The 22,256-nt window shown below is 35.3% G+C and overlaps 2 protein-coding genes across 3 annotated transcripts; one reads left to right on the top strand and one right to left on the bottom strand.

The window, feature by feature from the left end:
- Positions 1-100: 100 nt before the first annotated feature.
- LOC105563289 lies at positions 101-6,602 on the top strand. The gene is made up of 3 exons (XM_012014759.1): positions 101-727; positions 4,588-4,749; positions 5,774-6,602. Exons 2-3 carry the CDS (start codon positions 4,606-4,608, stop codon positions 6,275-6,277), a joined length of 648 nt encoding a protein of 215 aa, XP_011870149.1. The 5' UTR covers positions 101-727; positions 4,588-4,605; the 3' UTR covers positions 6,278-6,602.
- LOC105563291 (gonadotropin-releasing hormone receptor) lies at positions 1,472-11,698 on the bottom strand. 2 transcript variants are annotated; one of them, XM_012014760.1, is made up of 7 exons: positions 11,089-11,698; positions 10,333-10,411; positions 9,070-10,146; positions 2,704-2,887; positions 2,100-2,293; positions 1,898-2,019; positions 1,472-1,709 (listed from the first exon to the last, which is right to left on the bottom strand). In XM_012014760.1, exons 3-7 carry the CDS (start codon positions 9,670-9,672, stop codon positions 1,586-1,588), a joined length of 1,227 nt encoding a protein of 408 aa, XP_011870150.1. In that variant the 5' UTR covers positions 9,673-10,146; positions 10,333-10,411; positions 11,089-11,698; the 3' UTR covers positions 1,472-1,585. The 2 variants fall into 2 exon arrangements, with proteins under 2 accessions (XP_011870150.1, XP_011870151.1); XM_012014761.1 differs by having other exon boundaries at positions 9,070-9,976.
- Positions 11,699-22,256: the final 10,558 nt, after the last annotated feature.

Genomic DNA, 22,256 nt, shown 5'->3' with positions numbered 1-22,256 from the left:
ACGTAGTCGCAACCATTTGTCTGGTAAAATACAATTTGGTTTATATCCGTGCAACATCCGCAATTGATAGATCGGTATTAATTTGTTCTGCACAATAGCTCTTTAATTTATATTTTTACGCGTGCCTGACTTAACAATGAAACAATATTTTTTTTAGCGAAATACCAGTTTTAATAGATTAACTTAAAAAATGAGCAGAAACAATTTGTAATATTAATAATATTTCTCGAGAACAACAAATTAGTAGCAAATTCATCGGATCGTTATTACATTTCCATTTACGTATACACGTAATTCTCGTTTTGTGATCTAAAGCATCTCCAAATATTCTAATAACATTTATATCGAATCTTTTACCGATTGCATCTGTAATTGGTATCTTAAAAACTGCAGAAATTTGAATTATCAAGAATTGATAATAGATCGATAGAATATGAATACACAATTGGATAAGAGATAGCGCTAGTCTACCGACTATTAAAATTGTGGTCTTTTTTGTATAATGCAATTCTATTTTGTAATTTGACGTCCTATCTGTAACGGTCTATGTATAGCTAAAATAAGTTGTACAAACTGGCCAGATGGCTCTACCAAGGCCCTTACCTCTTTTGTAAAAAATATATTTTGTTAATCTCTCGTAAACTGCAAAAGTTTAAACCAAGAAATTTACAAAGTATCAGGAAAGTATAGCCAGAGGAGAAGCAATTGTGAAATCCTACCATGTTTCGTGAGTAAAGAGAGAGAATATTATACCGCTCAAAATTGCATATATGTATGTATGTATGTATAGATAAAATAGTTTTACTGTATATACAAACTGTATATACTTTAAATTGTGTGTATATATGATTATTTTTCCTTCGCGTTTTTATAAAATTTGTTTTTATAAGAAATTTTTTTCGGAAACAACATCTTTACGTGTCTGTTAATTCTAATATTCAGTCCTCTTATACTCTATAGCTTCACGCTTATAGACTTATAATATTCTAAAAATAACATATTATATGTTCATTGTAATTACACTGCATAGAAAATATCCGTGATTTTGTATATTGCTGCTTGACGAACGAAACTTTTCACCTATGCATCACACGAAAAGTTAGTAAAAATGCCACTTTATTGTGTAACATTATTTAAAAATGTTATTTATTTATAACTTTATTGCTATATAATATTTGCTAAATTTTTATTTTGAAATAGACGCACTAATTACAAATGCAACAATATTTTTACGCCTAAATTAAATCTAAATCAACAAAAAACGTACGCAAATGCTTTTAACGTTTTAATTAAAAAATAAATATAAAAGTTTCATGTCTTATACTTTTTCTCTATTATATTAAAATAAGTAAGCTTTATACTTGTTTTAATTAATATTTTGTCTTTTTTAAATAAATAGAAAGATAATTTTTGCTTGTAAAAATCCTTAACTAAGAACGACACTCGATGCGATACATGCGATAATGCTTCCCTTCCTATTTTTTTTATTTTCGTGTGGTATTTCATCTTTTTATATTACGCTATTACTTTTCGTTACACGACGTATATACATTGTTTCTAAGATAATCTAATTTGATAAAAAATTTTATATCTCATGCTGCTGCGTGGTCGCAATCACTTTGTTGCCATTATCCTGAGAGAGGAGTGGCGTTTTCGTATCGCGTTTCCTCATGATGCTTCGTTGAGTCATCGAAGCGTCAGACCTGTAACTGATAACGACATCAACAATAAGAAACGTTTTGTACAAATTGTCAAGATTGCTTTTAATTTTTAATCGTATAAAAATCTTATCGTGTCGCGACACGTGTACGTTCGTCATAACATACAAGTTACATTGAGGCAAAATGTGAAAGGGATTTTGCGAGGCCTATCGAACGGTCTCGTAAATTCTATTCACCTATGATAAGAGCCCTGCCGTTGTCTCTGCGGCCAAAGATGAAATGCGCCATATATCAGAGGATTTACCAAGCTGTTGCTCATACCGAAGAAAAATATTCCGGTCTGCAGCTCCTCGCTGAGCTGAAAGGCATTCGTTTGTTAGCACGCGACGTTGACTTTTCAAAGTAAACCAATCTAATCCCTATTCAAAATACACTAACGTGATCATCCGGATTGATGAACAGGAGAATTATCATCATCGTGTAGTACGGCGTCCACCAAATTAGAAATGCCGCTACGATGACGACGCTGATGCGCAGTGACTTCGTTTTCGCTCGGTTCATCAGTCTTCTCCTATTTAAGTCGCTGTTTTTGTACGTCTTCGTTGGTCCTATCTTGAAATGTCTCTGACTTCCTGGAACAAGATATTTCGTTAGATATGTGTATATAGCCAGACTTATTATTTAATATGTTACACTACTAGTGACTCAATTCTCTCTAGATGTCTTCACTATTTCTATTGACCTATTTTTGGTAGACTGTTGTAAACCACGCTATGACATTTAGAGCGCTGCATATGTACTTTGTAACATTTTGGAAAAATACAAAAATCTTGTTGTTCATAAAATCCAGTCCGATTTCAATTTCCGACATCAGACAATTAAGTTATTAGAATTAATTTTAGCAAAGACGTGTCTGAAATTGAAATCGTACTGGATTATGAACAACAAGATTATATAATCGATCGAATATTTAAGATTGTCGAAGATTTGCCTGCAAAATAATCGAAAAATTACAATTTTGTAATAACGCAGAAGTACTTACGAGAGATAGTGATCACCGTGGATACGTATGTGGTGATTAAAATTGCTAATGGCAGGAGGAACATAAAGAACAGACTGAAACTCGCGTATAACTGTTCCTGCCAGGGCTCAGTGTAAAAGCCGTGTGTCACGCATTGCGTAAATACCTCGATGAATGGTCCTTGCGAAACATGAAATACCGCGATCTGTTAAAATAAATCGGTATATAAATATGCGGACATTAATATTAGTTAAGCACATGGATGAAATAATGATAGAGTATGTTGATTAGGCACGACTAGCGGATGCGAGAGAGAATATAGAATTCGCGGAAAAGTTCAAAGATTTGCGTGAAGACGTAAATAAATTAGCTAATGTAAGATATTTCGCGAAAAGATATTCGTAAGACGTTAACATATGTTTTTTTATGTCTTGAACAAAAGGTTAAAATAAATGTATGGGCTTGGCACAATGCGTAGTTCAATTATAATATCTTTAGATATTAGTTTTCAAATTTATTAAGGCTAAGGGTAAATTTGAAAATACCAATAATTTATTCTACATATTTACACATTTTAATCTAAATGTTTATTATAATTATGTATTTATTTATTTTGTATGTGAAATAATCTGGACCAGAATGAGCGTTAAAGCAAAAAAACCGGAAATTCGAGATACGACCTTGTGAAAGAGACCAGTCGACTTACATAATTTAAATAAATATTTTAAATCAGAAAGGAACTAATATGTGCTCTTGATAAATGGGAATAATATTTACGTTGCCAGCTTTCATGGCGAAAGCTTGCAACATAAATATTAAATACCGAACACTTTCCTTCTCCATTTTTAGCCGCGTAATAAATATATACATTATTTTATGTGTATGTTCAAAAATATATAAAAGTAATATATAAAAGTAATATATAAAAGGAACAGAGCTAATATCACTTTCGACGTTCATTTGTAAACGCCGGTTTATCGATTCGACCTCTTCGACTTGACCGAAAACGCAATCGCATTTAACGGATCAGCTGATTTCCAAATTCGCTGTGTTTCCTCGATAAGGCCGTAGTATTGAGGTAAGAGATGAAACAAAGGGGAGGGTTACCGTTGCCGTGGAAAGAATCACGTGAAACAGGAGAGGCGCATTAATTAAACGGGCCGTTTGTCTCTCAGCTTGTCAAGAGATATATACGTTTGTCATCAATCACCGCTATACGGACCGCGTTTCTTTCTACCGTCGCGACAACATTGTTCCTTGGCCGGGCGATGGCTCGCGATTTTCGTTCTCTTCGATCCTAACGCGTCAGGTGACCTCGACGAGAAAACACGGTCCGAACTCGAAGTCTTTGTATCAGCCCTTCGACCGAAGCACTCGATGCCTCATTAAATCTTGGGCTTATCTAGAATCGGTTTCTTCTCGAGGGTAGAATAGCGCACGACTGGACTACCTCGTGTCTGGTGCAACATCCGTCATTACTTCCCAGCAAACACCAAACAGTTACATAACAATATAAATGTATCATATCTTATCATTAAATGTAACAATATCAATATAAATGTAATATAACATATGCGTGTTATATTACATTTATATTGATGTTATGTAACTGTTACTTTCGTGCTTGCTGGGTTATTTTATAGATGCATTACTTATTTTATGCTAATAGATATGAAATGCGTACACGGGTTTTTGACCCGTCTCATTTTCCTCCTTCACTGGAAACGTATCTTTTCCGTATGTAAGAGAGGCATCGATAATAAGTCCAGGAAGTAAACTGATTGAGTTATCGGTACATTAATTATTCTGTATTAAATGCCTAGAATTGATCTCGGGAATTATCTAAGAACCATCTGATCGATGAGAAAATTTACGTAAGAAAATTTACAAACTTTATTAATTTAGAATCTCATCGCGACCATCATGGTGCATCTGACCGCGAAGATCCTCGGTTTAGTGATCTCTGCGATCAAGAACCTTCGCGAGCTCAGAGGATCTACACCGCGTGAAATTCTACAGTATATTTCATCCGTTTATAATATTTCGTCTGCCGTGGCACGACGTCAGGTATATATTAATTATATTCCCCGTTTTATCGACGTGATCGCAAATGAAACGATATGGTATAATTTTTATATTTGAATTATATATACATATTTTTTTATTATATAATTGTCCCATTTAACAATTTAAATATTAGTAAAGTTACGAGACAAGTAAGTGAGGGAACAAAATAACAATTACTTATGTGTTTGTTTAAAAAAATTCTTAACTATTCCATACAATTTGCATTACGACATAGCAAACGATATATAGCGCGTAATTTTTTCTGGTAGTATATTAAAATGAATAAGTTTTTTTTCCGGGAGTCGTTATTCACTGTGACGTCGATTGATAACCATTAAACTTTTGGAATTTTTTGCCGTGAGTCCTGTTTTTGCGTCACTTATTTAGAAACTACGTAATTCAAACTAGGCATATCAGCGCAATTTTCCGATAAAAGTACATATTTTGTTGATGATTAATTTTATAGTGACTCGTTTATCTGTTAATTAGAAAGAAAATTTATTGCATGTTTTTTTTAAGTCTGTTTGTCGACTGCGATTACTTTATCGCAACATAGGTGTGTGACACTCCTGCAATCATTTATAATTGTTATCTTGTAGTGCATAAATTTGTTCTAAATCATTATTAAAATCATTCATTTAACATTATATACTGCCATTTTTAATTCTATATAGGTACCAGTAGAGTAAGAAGACAGGCTATGTCATTCTTTAACAAAAAAATCATCTGTAAAACGCTCTATATCATTCTTCTGTCTCTGTTTTCCGTGTTCAATTTATTTTTAATAATTTTTATATGTGACCGGAAATTTTATTTAATACATGAATACATACAATATTATATAATATCGAGGGCACATAAAATATGAAATTTGTTTTGTGACAGTCGAAATTTCAAATTATTTAATTCATAAAAAATTCTTGTGCACTCTTGATAAGTAACAAAACTGTTAATAAATAATAAAAAATATGAACAGTTTAATATATATATGTTTTCACGACCATGTGTCAATTTGCTATCATAGATGCAGAATGCTTTGAAGCGTGGAGTCATTTATGGCATCCTGAAGAAGACTGGTAGTCATTACAGTTTGCCGACCGATAATGAATTTGCACGCCAAGAGGTGACTGTTCAGGAGATCGGCATGCTGGATTTGTATTGCCAGCGAAAGGTTCATCGATCGAGGGGTGGCAGGGCACGACGTAACAGTGATGCTGGACGCAGTCGAAGGGTTGTCTGCAGGTGCAGTAGAAAAGACGCGCGACGAAGGTCACGAGAGTGCAGGTCAAGGTCCTGCAGGAGGAGAAGAAGGGGAAGATGCGGACACGCAGACTTTGAGAGACGTGTTCACGACGAGACCACGAGGCCTAGAGTCGGACTTATTTCGCCCGCTGACAAATTGACTGATAAGTCGACTGTATCTAACCGAGTCACGACAGGGGACGACGTGATTGGCGGCATTGAGCGAAGTAATCGCTCAAGCATGCCTTCCGAACAATGGGATCGCAGCATACCGTTATCATGTTAATCATGGAGGTATTTCTGTGATATCGCTCCCTCGGGAGTCCTAAATCTCATTTAATTTGTCAAGCAACACTCGAATTGTTTTGGAAAGTAAATTTTGTCCCCATTGCCATTTGAATCTTTTCTGTAAGTCTTTCCATGTGCACTAATAGTTTTCAATACATATGTAGTTTCAATACATGAAATTTGATAGATATATTGAAAAAAAAGAATAGAATTTTATTTGTAGACAAATGTTATTTGTACAACTACCTATGCTTTTTACTATTGTATGTTTTTACTGCTGAATAAAACATAGTGAAACTACAAAAACAATTTTATGATTTAATTTGTTTTATATGAAAGACCTTATTTTATATTAAAGCCAGTTCAAAGAAAATATATTAAAATTTATATATGTTATTGAATTACCACGCATTTTTGCGAACGCTGTCATGTAATTCAGTGATCGCTAACCTGGAAATGAATTTTTTTCTATACATATTTGTGTTTTTACTGCAGCAGTTTTACTACACAAAATATTTTTGAAATAAAAATTTTATAATTTAACTCGTTCGTGCATTGAAGTTATTACGGAAACGTATAACATTCATATTAAGAGATATGAAAATGTATATTAGATGCGCTATCAAATTATCCAGGATTTTAAGCAAATGCCATTTAATTGCCAGTAGTCGCTAAGTTGAAAACGCATTCTTCCTACATACAGAAACTCCTAGAGAGAATGATCAATATCTCAAGTGGTGGAAGCTGAAAAGTTTCCATGAACACATGCTGCGGAGTTACAAACTGTTGAGTAAAGATGAAATTGAAATAAGTTCACAAAATACACGAAACATTTTCTCCGGCAATAACAGAATATTTCGCGAAATATTAATTCTTTCTTCTGGGACACCATGTACATGTACCTTGAGGGATGCATGTATAACACTGTGTTTTGCATACTAATGACGCATACGATGTAAGTGAGACAGAATACATATATGTTGTGTAATATTTGCTGTATTTCTCTATTTTTCCATGCCGCGATAAAGGGATGTATGTTATGTATTGCATTATTTTCTTATTTATCATAATTAATGTGCACTTTGCGTTCTCTTCCCGGAAGCTCGATGCAAATCAGAATATTTCTGATTTGTTATTTGTCTCCTTGAAAAATTCTCCTACTATTTCCGTTCCTTAGGAGACTTGGAACGAAAATTTACATACATTACTCAGCGTTTTACACGTAGTGCAGTTACAACTAAGAAATTTTCTGACAGATGCTTATCGACTAAAATAAGCTACGCCCATTAAAATAATTTGTTGTAATGTTGCGTGATATAAATAGGTATTAACAACGGTAATTATCGACGGTAAAAAAGTAAAGCTGCCATATTCCGATGTTTTTTGTTAGAATGCTCACATTAAAACTGAAATTAATGTAGGAAATACAAGATAACTCAAGAAGTTTTCATGCGATGTTATCATAAAAACATCCTTCATTCGTGATAAAAGTGACACAGACATATGTATATGTAATATAAAATTACATTAATTTTACTTCTAATTGTCAAAAGAATAATAAATTTATATCTTAGATATTTATATCTTAGATATTTATTAGATTAGATATTTAAAAATGTATAAATAATTTTACACATATTATTTAATGACGATTTTTGTCCTACATTAATGTTATGAATTGTTCAAAATATGCTGTTGGATTATCTCTTCTAAAAATTTTTTTTTCTACAGGCAATATAAATAATATGTATTTAATTATATGTTCCTCGAATTATAACTTAAAGCAAAAACTTGTTTCTTGCTCGTCAAGTTTATGTAATCTTTGATATTTATCCGAACAATTATCTGTTTCTAGAATGTTAGTCAGAATTAAATCATTACTAATGCCATTTAACTTTCACTCTTTTCTCGTTATAAAGTTGCATTAAGTGGAATTAAATATAATAATATAGACGTCTGATGGAATTTTTTAAATAACTTGAGCTGCATATTCCTACATGAAACAGGTTTATTGAGGGACATTTTCTTAGCGACCAACTGCCTCGACGACGTAACATTTGTAACTGCTCGGAGAATCCATTTGTCCGAGTTGACGATATAATTTTCTGTTGTAAATTGTCGTCAGATAAAAAACTGATCTTCAAGAAACTCAACGCATATGACATCTTAATGATTGATTACGTGTCTTTTTAAAAGATACGTTTTTACAGCTTTAAAATACCAGATTAGTGATGTAATAATTGAGAGTTTAGTATATAAATCGTTTCTTTACTTTATTCGTGGAATCGGAGATAATGAGGTATGCTTTGAATACATAATGTATATTAAGCATGATTTCACGAAACAGGAGTAAAGGTTTAAAACGTGCGTTTTCTGCAATATTCATGTTCTTAGATCTTCGCGATGATTGTCGTTAGATTTGTACGAAAAGTATGACTGGAATAATATCAAATGTAAAATATTTGATATTAGACTTTGAAAAATATAAAAGGAGAACCTAAAAGTATCTAATATGTAGCTTCTATATAACAATATTATCTGTAATACTCTGCAGGAAACATCGAAGAGTTTGTGTGTATCCCCTCTCATAATAACAAATTGTTCTCAAATCTAGGAGAATATATGTATGAGAAAAATAAAAGTGTAATTTTAACCTTTCCACACGGATATACAAATGTAAAATACGCGACGGTGTGCATGCATAATGTACCTAATTAAACTACAGTTTGTAGAATGAAACATCTAAATGGCCAAACAACAGAATCGTATATTTCGGCAAAGTCGTCTTACCTGTGGAGTGGCGAGCACAAGAGACAGCATCCAAGTGAGAAGGACGAATCGCGTGCAGTTCTGAGACGTATTGAGGCCCTTCATGGGATAACGCACTGCGACAAACCGGTCGACGCCAATCAGCACGAGTACAAATGTACTAAGGTACAGGCTGAACATTTGTAGGAACTTGAAGATCTTGCACGCGGCATTTCCCCACAGCCACGCGACGTTGTAGCTCCAGATCGCCTCGCCGGCGAGGCAGAAGACGGTGACCAGCAGATCGGCCACCGACAGATGAAGGATCAGAGTGTAGATCGCCGAGCAGCCTCGCTGCCTCCGACGATTCTTCTTGATCGAGTATATCGTCGCCAGGTTGCCGACCAGGCTCAGCACCGACATAACTGCCAACACGATGACTTTGAGGTATATCGCGCTGGTTAACGTGGGCGCGTGTTCCAGACACGTGGCGTTCTCGTTGTCCCATTCTTGGTACCCGGTGGATCGTTCGCGGCCGATGAAATTGGTGAGATTCTCGCAGGGGACCGGGAAAACAAGGGGGAGACTGGTGACGCTCGACGAGTTGCTGCTGCTGATCGTCGGTGGCTTCATCGTTCTCGGCATCGGCGTCGGCCGCACCTCGTTTACCTGGGCGATGCTTCCGATTCATCGGAGATACGATGTCGACGGTCGAACACGTGCCTCCGTTCTCCAGCGTATTCGCACGATCATCTTAAGAGATAAGTTGCATGTTCCGTGGGGGCATCCAAAGTGGGAAGGATGATCTCAGGGTCTCTCCGGTTTTCGCCTGTTTTTTTTATTCTCGTGCGATTGATCGCTTTATATTTATCGTTCAGGCGACACGTGGGGAATGAGTCAGTTTCCGCCTCGCGCAAAGGGTAGCTGCGCCGGTCTAATAGAGATTCAACTAACTCAAACAATTAGTGGGAAGCTGCCTGAGGGCAATACGGAAGAGTATTGCATAACAAACACTGCACTGATTCGAACGTTCCATGTTAATGATTTGAAGAATTTTGTATTTGGGTTGTTATATTTGATATTCAGATATTCCAAATTTCGGGATATTCGAAGAATTACCTGTCAGTCACAATGAGAATTGTTAATTGGACGATTTTAATTTTCTTTATTTTCGAACAAATTTCTATGCCTCTCTTACCAACATTATAGACAACGATTTCAATTTAATTTTATTAAATTAAATCGTATTTTTTAATCAATTTTTTAAACAAATTTTTTAAATTCCATTTTTTCGTACATACATACCAATAATAGCTGCATCAGCTCTTTGTCTCGATAAGTTCATACTTATCAACCGAATTATTATTTTTCGGCTCATGATTGGCTGAAATAATTTCCACATGCCCATAAGAAAAGTGAGAGAGAGTTTAATTAATATGAATTTAGAATTCTTCTAAATATTTGTTTAATTATTACTTGTGAAAAATTATGTTTATAATTTTACTAAAAATAATGATTTTATAAATGAATTGCATAAATTGATTAGATTACGCAAACTCAAATTAGCTGGATTGTAGATTGATTAAAAATAAATTAACGTTTCTGTTTTAACTTGCCAACAAGCAAGCAATTTACAGTAATTCGATCTTAGATTATGCACGAGGGTTTTTACCACAACGTGAACTGGTTTTGATATGAAAAACTAGACCTTGAGTATACTTAACTATCTATCATGTCGTTGTTCGTGAGAAACTTAAAACTAAATGATTCGTCGGTAACTAACCACAATATTGTTTTCATCTATATGACTATAATCTTTAGAAAATTCCTTAAGAATATGTATGTTTGTTTACTTTTATCTTATTGTTAGATATATTTGTTTAAACGCTTGTCAGTAATTCTTTTTAAGAGAGAAAATATGGAGCAGTTAAAGACGTAGTTGTTAAATTAATGATAGTTTTTGTAAGTGTTATCACAAAAAGATTAAACATGCGCAGAGTGCTATAATGTGCTAAATAATTATCGGTTGTGTGTTTTTTTAGTTATTATCAGTATATTTACTACTAATAATCATTTTCTTGAGAAACTCACAGAGATCCTTTGTTGAAAATTATATTACGTAAAACTTGTCCCACGTAAATCACACAATAAAGTCGTTTTTTTTTAGACACACAGTTTAGACACGGTTTCGTTAATAATATATTATTTTTTATTTGCGCTTTGCAGATTTCCTGAAAGATACACTTGAAGATGGTCTTCCGACATTTTTAATTAATTATTTATCTAAAATTAATCGTTTTCTGAAATATTCTTCTTCGTTTCTACGTCGTAATGAATCATTTTCAAAAGTTACTTAAATCCCGTGTGCATAATAATGTTCTTAAACGTGATACACTTTCTCCTATTCCATCTTTCTTTCGCTTAAGTTATTTAGCACTTTTGAAAGTTTAATATAAGCATTTTATTAATATAAACTTGGCACGCTAAGTGAGAGAGATGACTCGCGTGTTTTGCAAAATGAATGAACGCGATAGCGATTTTACTCTGATGGAGTTTCTACGGAATCACACGTTGCTTTACGTGCACGCAGTAACAACTCATTCCCACAGCGTAAACTCGACTGATCGATGGAAAATTAGTGCGACGCTATCTCACTCGCTTCACCGCAACCATCTTCCCTCGTCACCTTGATCTTTTCATTCGCGTTTATGCGTATTTCATTGAGCATTCGATCGTATCGATTGCGACAAATTATGGCGACTGATTGACGAATTCATCCTTGTCCATTACTGTGTATAAAAAAGCGTTAAATATCAATTTAAACAAAGGCACTATTATAAACACCTAATATGTTTTCTGTGACAAGAGCATGGAAGAGCACAGAAGATGTCTACGCTGGTGAGAAAATATTTTCTTAATTTATGCTACTCGATAATAATCTTCCAGCATGTGTATAATAGCTGTTCTTACTTTTTTTTGCGAGGAATGAAGATGCATACTTTTTTAAAGATGTAGTTATAATACGAAACAATCGTGCAAAGTTATTTCCATATTCCTCTTCGTTTTCTGAGCTATTAACACAGTTTTTTCTTCGAGCACACTGAACCTTTGATCGGTGCAATTTCACGAGCCATACATATATGTTTCAGGACTCTTAGGTAGAAAGATCCGGTTAGGTCGCTGAATTTCAATGCAATAACCGGATTGGTAAGTTATATCTTCCGGGATTTATGATAGTCCGACAAAAAATTGGAATGTATTAGATTTGTCAGATTTTAGAATCTATTTGTTTTTCATCATTTTTGATGCGCCTGCCAAACTTTCGAACATACTAATTACATAAGTAACAGAATAGACATTACGGTTAAAGAAAGAATTTTCAAACATTAGAAGGAAAAAGTTAATGAGAAATATTTGTTTTTCTTTCGCGTTCAAACTTACAATTAGCAACTTTTTAGTCTGATGGATAACGTAAGTTAAACATGCATTCTAAAGATGTGCTATTATACGCGGACAGAGATATTTCTTCTCGCATCGATCCTCTCTGCCACGAAAGTTTTGAAAGTGCAAAAGGATTTATATAATTCAGAAAGAAGAATTGTTAAGACACCTTTACAGGAATCTTTCCTTTATCACTACTATGAGAGTATAATATTAAAAAACATCTTATTTTTTCAAGGAATTCCGATTTAAACACGTAGAGTACTAGCTGCTGTCTTAATCCTATTTTTAAATTTGTTTGCACGCGATCAAAAACATTGTGTACTGATCTATTTACAAAGTAATTAAATTAACAGTTAATAAAGTTTATAAAACAATTATATATTTGTATCTATATTGCGGGTGCGTGTATGTTGTATATGTAATATACATATACGAAACAATGATACATTATATTTACGTCTCTTTTTTATTTTCCTTTCGACTTACTTACACGGGAAAAATTGCTGTTGAATTAAGCAAAATGAAGTTACTTGTGAATTAAACGTTAACGTCATGGGCTGATACTGATGTTGTTTTAACGATTTTATTTCAATTACACTGATCTTGTTGAAATAACATTATTCTTTTTTTTCCGTGCAGAGATAATGCTCTAATAATAGGATAATTGGCACGTTCGAGAACGCAGTTGAGCTTTCCGTCCCTGGCATTGGTACACACAATCGGTGTAATGATACGGAATATAATAGCGGATATTCAGCTAATAGCAGATACTCTCAACGAGAAGAGACTCCTTGTTATAATCGTAGAGGGTATTCCAAAACGATTTAATTTACATAAACATATAAACAGTTAATACATGTATATTAGTTCCAGTATACAATCTTTAGCAAAACTTTAATTTTACATGTCCTTTAAAGTTCACTTTTCTTTTCAGATCTGTATTCTAGATTTAAGATCTGCGTTTTATTGATAGACAAAGTATTTACGCTAAGACCTTTATTACCCGAGCACCGTTTCTCACACGGAATGTTTGATTTATCCGTTACGATATATTTTAAAAACCGGATGGAATTATACTATCTATGTCGGTTTGCATTGACAAGAATGACATATGACCTTTAATTCCAAAACTAGTAGTCTGAATTTCACGTGTAGAAATATTGGCGGAATGCAAACATTGTATCTTAACGTTGAAAAATAACATCCCTAGCTACATTTTGAAGCTTCCGCGCTTTTAAAAACAGGCTTTAGATGATACAAGGCATAGAGAGATAGCAGCACCGTTAAAATAGCTGCTTTAAGAAAAATAGGAGGACTAGCAGCTCGAAGAATCGCGAAAGCGGAATAAAAGATGAGGGAGTCTGTAAAAGTTGTAATTTTTTTTGTTACATTCGTGAAATTATGTAAGAAATAAACTTTTTTTATTAAGTAAATAGAAAATGTGCAAATATAGTCGGACTGGATCTTTTGTGCTTAATATTAATGCGAATTATAATGTACATTTTTCGCTTAAAAAAACTACGCGTCGATTATCATCTTCAAATGTAGCCTTAAATTGAAGCTAGCATAGTACAATCGCATAATTAAATTGAAAAACAAATTAAGTAATACAGATACTAGTTTTAAAAATACTGCAGAGAATACTTTGCTAGAAATATCACCCAGTTATCAATTTATATTGGTATATTTTCTATTGACTTGATCGTTATCATAACGTCATGACTCGCTTATTAAATATCTTTCTATTTGAAACTACAGTCTGTTGTTTATAAAAGATTAATTATTCGAACATTTTGTTCCCTGATTGATTCGGATAGAGAGAGAGGGGGGGGGAGGCGGGGGAGGGAGAAGAAGAGAGAGGGGGGAGAGAGAAAGAGAGGGAGAGGGAAAAAGGAGAGAGGGGAGAGAGAGGGGAGAAGGGAGAGGGATTCTACTGTATAATTATATAATTAATATAATTCATATTAAATTTAAAGCCTCCAAAAGTAAATTCTGTCGATTTGATACAAGTTTGTTGTAATCGCATTGTAGTTTTTAAAGATTCTGGTACATAAAATAATATCAAGAAATAAATCGAGTTCATGAAACTTGCAAAATAGTTATTTCACGCTTTTTTTTAGTTATTCCTTTAATAAATTTATGAGAACTATTTTGTTAATTAATTAGGCAATATAGTTATGTTTTGTTTCATGGATATTCTCTCTATTATATAGTAAAGCGAAGCTAATATGGGGGTATCACGCGTCAGGTGACAGGTACACACGTATTAACCACGCTGACATTTCTCGAATTCCGTAAGCCAGACATACAAATAAATTTGCATTCTTTTATATATTAATATAGATAATTCATTACACCTTGAGCTATCTTGAAACTTGAAATCTATCAACGTCGAGACTTATGAAATATATTCTTTCTTTTGTAATGTTATTTTTTCGACAAAGATAATATCAGGAGAGATAAATTAGCATCTTCATATTATATGGGTTCTCGTTATTTTATATTAATTATCCCTCGTGTGAATCATATCCAACGCTTGGTTAATATTATTTTATATTTGCGTTTCCTTGTGGATTGTACATACGAAGCTAAGATTTCTTGTAAACAAGAGCTCGTACAAAAAATGCGAGTGTATGCTGCAGGGAAGTTAGCAACTTGTAAGAAGTTGAAATTTTTTTTACGTTTCGTGCAAAGTTTGTTGCTTTTTACATTTATATATTTTTTTTCTTAATAGCGGTGATGATTAAATAGCCAAACACAGAAAAATTAGATAAAAGAAGTTAGTATATCGTAAGTCTGATTAAATAAATTGTTACGAATAAACGCTATTCTACAGAATATTATTAATATATTTTATTTCAAATTTGCACTTTGATATCATCTTTTATCATTGACTTGTCAAATGCAAATATGTTGTTTTCTTTGTATTGTTGCGTTTTGTTGTTTTATAGTGTAATATCAATAGTAATTTAAAAACATTAAAAAATAAACATTAATTGTAAAAATGTAATTTGTTATTACGCCATCCAGTAGTAAAAAATATAACACGCTAGATATTTAACAAAATTATTAGCAAAACCATAAATAACTTCAATCGTGCAATTATTATGCACGATGCATGATATAAAAAAAAATTAAAGCTTCGTCAAACATTAATAAATAAAAATAAAATGTATAAAAAGTTTTTTCATTAAATAATGATATTTAAAGTGAATACTTATCATGTTGCAACCACGAATATTGTTTTACAATAATTTTCAATAATTTGGTTTAAGTTATTTCCAAAAAGAACGTTATTTAATTAATTTTATATTTTATTAATTCTGACTCTATATATTTCATGCAGGGCAATCAAAAACCGTTATGGTAATTAAAAATATAAATAATAAACGAAAGATTTAATTTTTGAAAAATTTTGACAACATTAACTACATTGACTATAACTGAATACTGAGTTACTGTATAGGCGCAGTAACAATCGTTTTATTTCTATTTCTGTTTCAGAGCATGTAAAAGATGTGTTGTAACCCGATTCTTGAACCCGCTTCGAAGCTTTTCCTCTCCATCCGTTACCGCAATACATAAAACTTCGAGGACGTGAACCGAATCCCGCAGTGACGTTATTATTCGCCGACGTCATTATGCAGCGTCTGTGCCTCCCTCAAGGACCGATAGTGATACCAATAGTGATCGAGAAGGAGCGATAAATCAGGATTTTCGCAAAGCTTTGCCGCCCTGCGACCGTCGGATGTCATTCTCCGCGGCTCTCATTCGCGAATTTGCAGTTCGACCTGTCGAGTTGTTCTTCACGCGTTTCGCGCGAAGATCATCATCATCCAATGGCTTGCGATCCAAGTCGGACTTGAGAACCTCTTTTAGATTTGAGCCTCATAACCCCTCTTATTGTTAGATGGGTCCTATAGTTTAACACCGATTTGACTCTATAGAAAGCCGTTTATCCGAAACCTTCTTTAAGGTTTCGAGACAGAATTTTTCTAATTGTAAGAATGGGTTGTCAATCTTTGCAAAAAGCCGGATTTATGGCTCCTTCTCAGTCACTACCGGTATCACTATCGGTATCCTTGAGGGAGGCACAGACGCTGCATAATGACGTCGGCGAATAATAACGTCACTGCGGGATTAAGTTCACGTCCTCCAAGTTTCATGTAACTGCTTAACCCCCAACCTGGAGGGGCCAGACCCCCAAAGGGGTGTGGCAGAGCCACTTCCCTTCGAGAGGTGGTGTCCGAAAAAAGCCAGTGGTGTTCGTCATTAGATTTCAACTCGGACCGTTTCGTTCATTTGTTTACTAAGCAGCGCACATTTCTCTGCGTCGCTCTCGCCACACGAAGAAACGATCATTTATGTCGTAACTTTAACAAATTGTCATATTGAAGACAATACAATGTATTTCAAAGTGAGAATGCACTCTCAATTCAGATCAATAGCGGTAATCGGTCAGAAGTAAAAGGAAAATGCATTTTATAGAATATAATAAATGTAAAAAGTCACAGGATTTAATTAGAAGGCGATACTGACGCGTTTGAGTTCTCTTTCGTAGTTCCAATAACTCTTAGCCAAGAGATAAGATCCCCTCGCGTTTTCCTTTTTATAGTACCTCTTCTAGGGTTTACTGGCGAATCAGCGCGCCATTTCTACGCGAGCCAAGTAACGCCGCATCTGCCTTCCGCCTCGTATTTCGATCTCTCGCTACAGCGGTCGACGGCAACGCGTCGCAGAGCCTCGGAGTGCTTTTATTTTACGTAACGGATTTTCCGATAAAGTATCGCTTCGACATTCACCATTCGGCTCCGTGTAAAATGTTATCCAGCTAGTAAATGCGTCCCTGGGGACGTGTCCCCGCTCTTACATATCTACGTGCGATATACATGCGGAATATGCATGCATATTCCTATCGTCAGATATTAAGGAACAGTCTAAGACCTGAAAGCAAGATACTTTAAGTGTCTTTGATGTTATAAATCGTGGATCCACTATTAGCATGTGTACAAATAATTTCTACTATTTTTATTTCCGTACGCTTTAGTGTATTTACTTAATAGAAATTAAATAGAATTTTAATAGAAGATTAACCGTAGAGAGATAAAGTCTATATGAGCAAATACTAATTACTGTCAAAATTTTTGTAATGAATAAGATAATAACAATTTTATATACAATATATCTATCTAACAATAAAAATACGTTAATAATAATGAAAACTATCATTCGGTCTTTTACATATTATACAAAATACGTACCATAATAGTAAGTGAATAGCAAGAAAGAGCTTTATTAAACTCACAAAACAATAAAATATGATTCTTATTGACAATCTCGGCTTTATTTCCGTAGCCTCTGATTTGTTTTAATATTGGTATCGCTGCAAGGGGGACCGCGCTGCAGTAAATATCCTACTTGCTCTCGCATGAAAAAGGCTCCATTTAAATGGCTCGATAGCTTCAATAAGTTGTAAATGCTTTCAATGAAATTTGCCAACTTATTAACGGAAGTTTGTTTGGCTGGAAATGAAAAGCAAATTATAAATGAATCTTTTTATTAGAAATTATAAAACTTTTTATAAAGTTTAATGTAGCTTCTCGAGTAGCACGATTTGCGAAATGACAGCGGAAATATACAACGTTGTTCATAAATTGTTTATGATGCAGATATTATAATTATCGTTTTGCGTCTCGTTGAGTGTTTATTTTTATTTGAACGATGATGGTCGAAGGAGAGACAAAACTTTTCCCGTAAAGTCACAAAGTTTTGCTGGAAGTTCCGCTTTTCTTTCTAATTTCTTCGCGGCGAGGTTTAACTTTCCTTTATCGCAGTTGGAATTGCTGCAAATTTAGCTTGAATAAATTACGGCGTATTCAGTGTGATTTAAAGTACACAGACCGGTAAATTTTATTCCATTTATCAGGGAAAGATTTACAAGTTTGGAACGTAGATTTGAATTCCCTGGGGTTACCGCGGGAGGAGGCGCTATGTGACAACAATTTCTGAATTTAAATAAATAATAAAAGCAATTCCGCAAAACGCCGTTCTATCGAGCGATCTGTATGCTTTGCTAATTTCTGGTACAACGAGGAAAGTACTTAGCAGTTGAAATGAGCGGTTTGGCCGTCCTACTTAATCCAGCTTTCGGAAACGATTTGAAAGCGTAATTGAATCCATTTCCTTTTGCGGATGATAACGCCCTTTGCGCCAAGTATTTTCACCCCGCTCGATTTTACGGCGTATTCGAAATGGAAGTTGACCCGGTTCACGTGCTTCAGCTTAGTAGCCAGTCCAGCGGTGTACCGCTGACGAACCAGAAGGAAGTTTTGCGATTCGCGAGGGTCTGCCGCGATCCCGAAACGATTTCCGACCTCGATCCTCCCCGATCCAATCTAACTTGAATTTGGGCTCGGATGCGTGCTCCTGCAGGATTCTTCGAGTGGCCAATCGTGGCAGAGGCAAATCGGACACTTCGATATTTAAACTTGGAGGGTTGATACGATATCCATAGCGTGTACGTCGCCACCGGAAATTGTCTCGTCTTGTGCAGTGACATCGCGTTTCACAACGACTTGTTTTGCAGACAAACGTTGATATGCAGAAAATCAGATATATATTTAAATTACATTCTACTTTAAACCAAACAGACCCTTCTAGTTGCGATGCACGATTAAAAGTTTAGAATTGTCTCTCGTTTACCTTATTGGTCCGCAATAATACACGCAGATTCTCCAAGGTATATTTCATGGCGTCCAACGCGCCGTATAGACTTCTAGCTTATCCTTTTGGATAAAAAATGAAAATCAGTTATTCAATAATAAATATAATATCAAATGTTTAGAAAATCAAGGATAAATTCACCAAGTCGAGAGTAAGCGAGAAATTGACGGAGAATTACTGTTGGCAAGGAAATACAAAATTTTTCTTCTCATTGACGTGCGGAACCAATCACGAATCGATGACAGGTTGTTAGCATCAAGTACATTTTTCGTGTCGGCTTTTGCATATTGGCTCCATAATTCAGCGATACGCGACAATAGCCCGAATCGCGAGACCGTAATCGGAATAACCGAGTGGTCGGCGCGTAATGTAATACTCCACGGTAAATAACGATCGTGAAGCGACGCCGCGGCGATATTTACGATCTGTCAGAAATTACGAAATATCGCCCGCAATTAATAAGCAGAACCGCGCAATCGGGCGCGGGGAAAAAGTGCGCGTCTCTCCGCCCTCCCACATTGCGTAAATAGTAATAGCTTCAATTTATATGTACACGGAGGTCCGAGATAGAAAGATTAAAGCTGGCGTTTAATTGAAATTTTTTTCACTCTTTATTGTTTCGCACCGGAACTGCCCCTGTGTTTTCTTGCGAGTAAATGTTTGCACGCACGCGCGCGTCGGTCCGAATTTACGATATTACCATACGCTTCGAGACAGCTTGCGCCAAGAGTTTGATCCGATTCCATTTCTCTTCTCGGCACTCCCCGAAAACTCTTCATCCCTCTTCCCCCATTGCACTTCTTTTCCTTTTAACCCTGCACACCCGTCCGTCGAGGTATCGCTGTTTATCGAGCTCGTGGGAGTGCACGGACGTGAAATATTGCGGCGAATATCAGTGGGCTCTTTTTCATCCGCAAGCCTTGACTCACACGCGCGTGTAAATTTCTTTTAACGACACGTGGCACTTTAATTGGAAAGCAAATTAATAATGTCGCCGCGCAAACACCCACGCGTTACACCTAGCGTGCACCGCAATTGATAAACGAGCGACAACGCAAGTGCAATCAGGGCGTCGATACGGATTTGTGTACGGAATGCATCTCAAAAAGTCTGTTTTTGGAAAGGTAGAGACAAAGCCATTTGGAAATTAATAATTAGATCGCGAAAAGTAGGTCAAACTCATGGCAGCTAATAAACGACTCCAATAATCGGCGATTATCGCACGACGGAAATAATAATACCGTAGCGGCTGCGATCATGCGATGATTATCGATTCTTCGAATCCTTTATTAGCAACAATTCGTTTTAGCGTCGCGGAAAAATTATATTGGAATTTATACCGCAGAATTACGTTATTTATTATCATACGGAAACGTACAGGAACGACCCCGCTGAGAAACGAGATAAAGACGGAAGTACTGTTCGTGCTTCGGGTGTAAAACAGCGTCCCCTCGTTAACTATATATTTCCCGAAACTATATTTTTCCGGGCGGATATACAAAATTCATTTCGAGTTATCGAAAGTAACAACGGAACAGCATTCCGCACCATTTGCCGCGGCAGTTTATTGCGATAAGCTACTTTAAGTCGCGTTGGCTCTTTCGGGACGATATCTATCTATAATAGTTACGTCCTGAGAGGCTTAGAAGATAAGTGGTACAAATGAGAAAACCCATAAAGAGACAAGCACATAATTGAGACATACGTCAAATCATTTCTTTCTACACCCCCTCACAAATAAATTTAATTGCAACGAGATAACGTTTTGGGGGAAAAGGGGGATTTCTTGTATATCCAGTCTTGATTGATGTTGTCCATTCAATTCCCCTGTGGTACTCGTTTACTATTTGTAATAGTCTCTTTGTGATTTTGTTTATATTACGTAATATATTTGACAAACAAATGCTGACCTGTGTTTTACGCAGTTCTGAATAAAGTTCTGAATAACGCCCCGCCGTAATTTCACCGCGGGATACAGCTTTAGCAGATGATGGAATTAATTAAACGCTTTATCAATTAAACGATTGAATTAAACGCTTCACAAGATGCATAACAAAACACCTGCATTCCGTCGTTGGCGATGCGTGATAAATGAACATAAACAAATGTAGCATTTCATGCGTGTCGTGTAAACACGTTTTCGTATGTGGACAGAGCACCAACGATATCTACTATCTCCGGTATGATTGATGGATCCTGTGCACCCCCGAATCGTTAAAAAAAAATACCGTTACTCTGTGAAAAACGGAGAACGAAAAATGAACTCTCAAATGCGATGAAAGATAATTTATTTTGACATTAATACGTTTCAACGTGTTAGACACGTATATGTTATTAAAATGGATATACCGTTGGATATAATGACAAAGGTAGTTCCACGCTTTTATTATAATAGCATTTTTTGCTTTAATGAGAACATGGCATATATTACCCGATTTTAATTATCATGCAGTTATAAACTGAAGCGAGGCTTCATTTTTTAGACTCGACGATGAAACGTACTTCGCGGTTTTACCAGTTTTAACGTTTTTCCTGTGAGTAAAAAAAAATGTTTTTTTCGCGTAACTTAAATAACATTTAAAGATCTAAGTGTCTTGCCTGTTATTTGAAATAGAAAAATTTGAAATAATATTCTCTTGTAATCAAAAAGTAAGATTAACGAACAATAGTCCTACACCGACCTCTCGTCATTATCATCCGCGAACGTACAATTCGGAGTTATCCAAGTACAGATGGATGTACGTGAGGCATAACTGTTGCTCGTCGCGAGTACGTGTTGACGAGATATCGATGACATTTCGTGACAACCCTTTCCGAAAGCACCGGGCGTGATATCATCTGCAAGACGTATCCACACACAGTGTCAGTTACTATTAATCAGAGCCCACTGACCGCAAGTGTCCGAGTTGTACCGCGAGCCGATGTTGCTTAGAGCGATTTTATTTACGGAGTTATTCTACCGTAAGGAAGACTCAGCGAGACGTTTTCCCGAGCGAAATGCAATGTACATTTTAAAATTGACAGAGAATTTTATAGATTGCATAACGTTTCATATTCGACGT

This window comes from Vollenhovia emeryi, unplaced genomic scaffold (genome assembly GCF_000949405.1).
Source record: "Vollenhovia emeryi isolate VEMERY1.0 unplaced genomic scaffold, V.emery_V1.0 DF939178.1, whole genome shotgun sequence".
NCBI lineage: Eukaryota > Metazoa > Arthropoda > Insecta > Hymenoptera > Formicidae > Vollenhovia > Vollenhovia emeryi.
The sequence above is the reverse complement of the archived record's forward strand: the minus strand, read 5'-3'. Positions and strand labels throughout refer to the sequence as shown.

Coding starts and splice junctions, on each gene's coding strand:
- LOC105563289 (XM_012014759.1), top strand. CDS start 4,606: ATGGTGCATCTGACCGCGAAGATCCTCGGTTTAGTGATCTCTGCGATC. Junction 4,750..5,773: donor CTGCCGTGGCACGACGTCAG/GTATATATTAAT, acceptor TTGCTATCATAG/ATGCAGAATGCTTTGAAGCG.
- LOC105563291 (XM_012014760.1), bottom strand. CDS start 9,672: ATGCCGAGAACGATGAAGCCACCGACGATCAGCAGCAGCAACTCGTCG. Junction 2,294..2,703: donor CACGGTGATCACTATCTCTC/GTAAGTACTTCT, acceptor ATCTTGTTCCAG/GAAGTCAGAGACATTTCAAG. Junction 1,710..1,897: donor CGGCAGGGCTCTTATCATAG/GTGAATAGAATT, acceptor TGTCGTTATCAG/TTACAGGTCTGACGCTTCGA.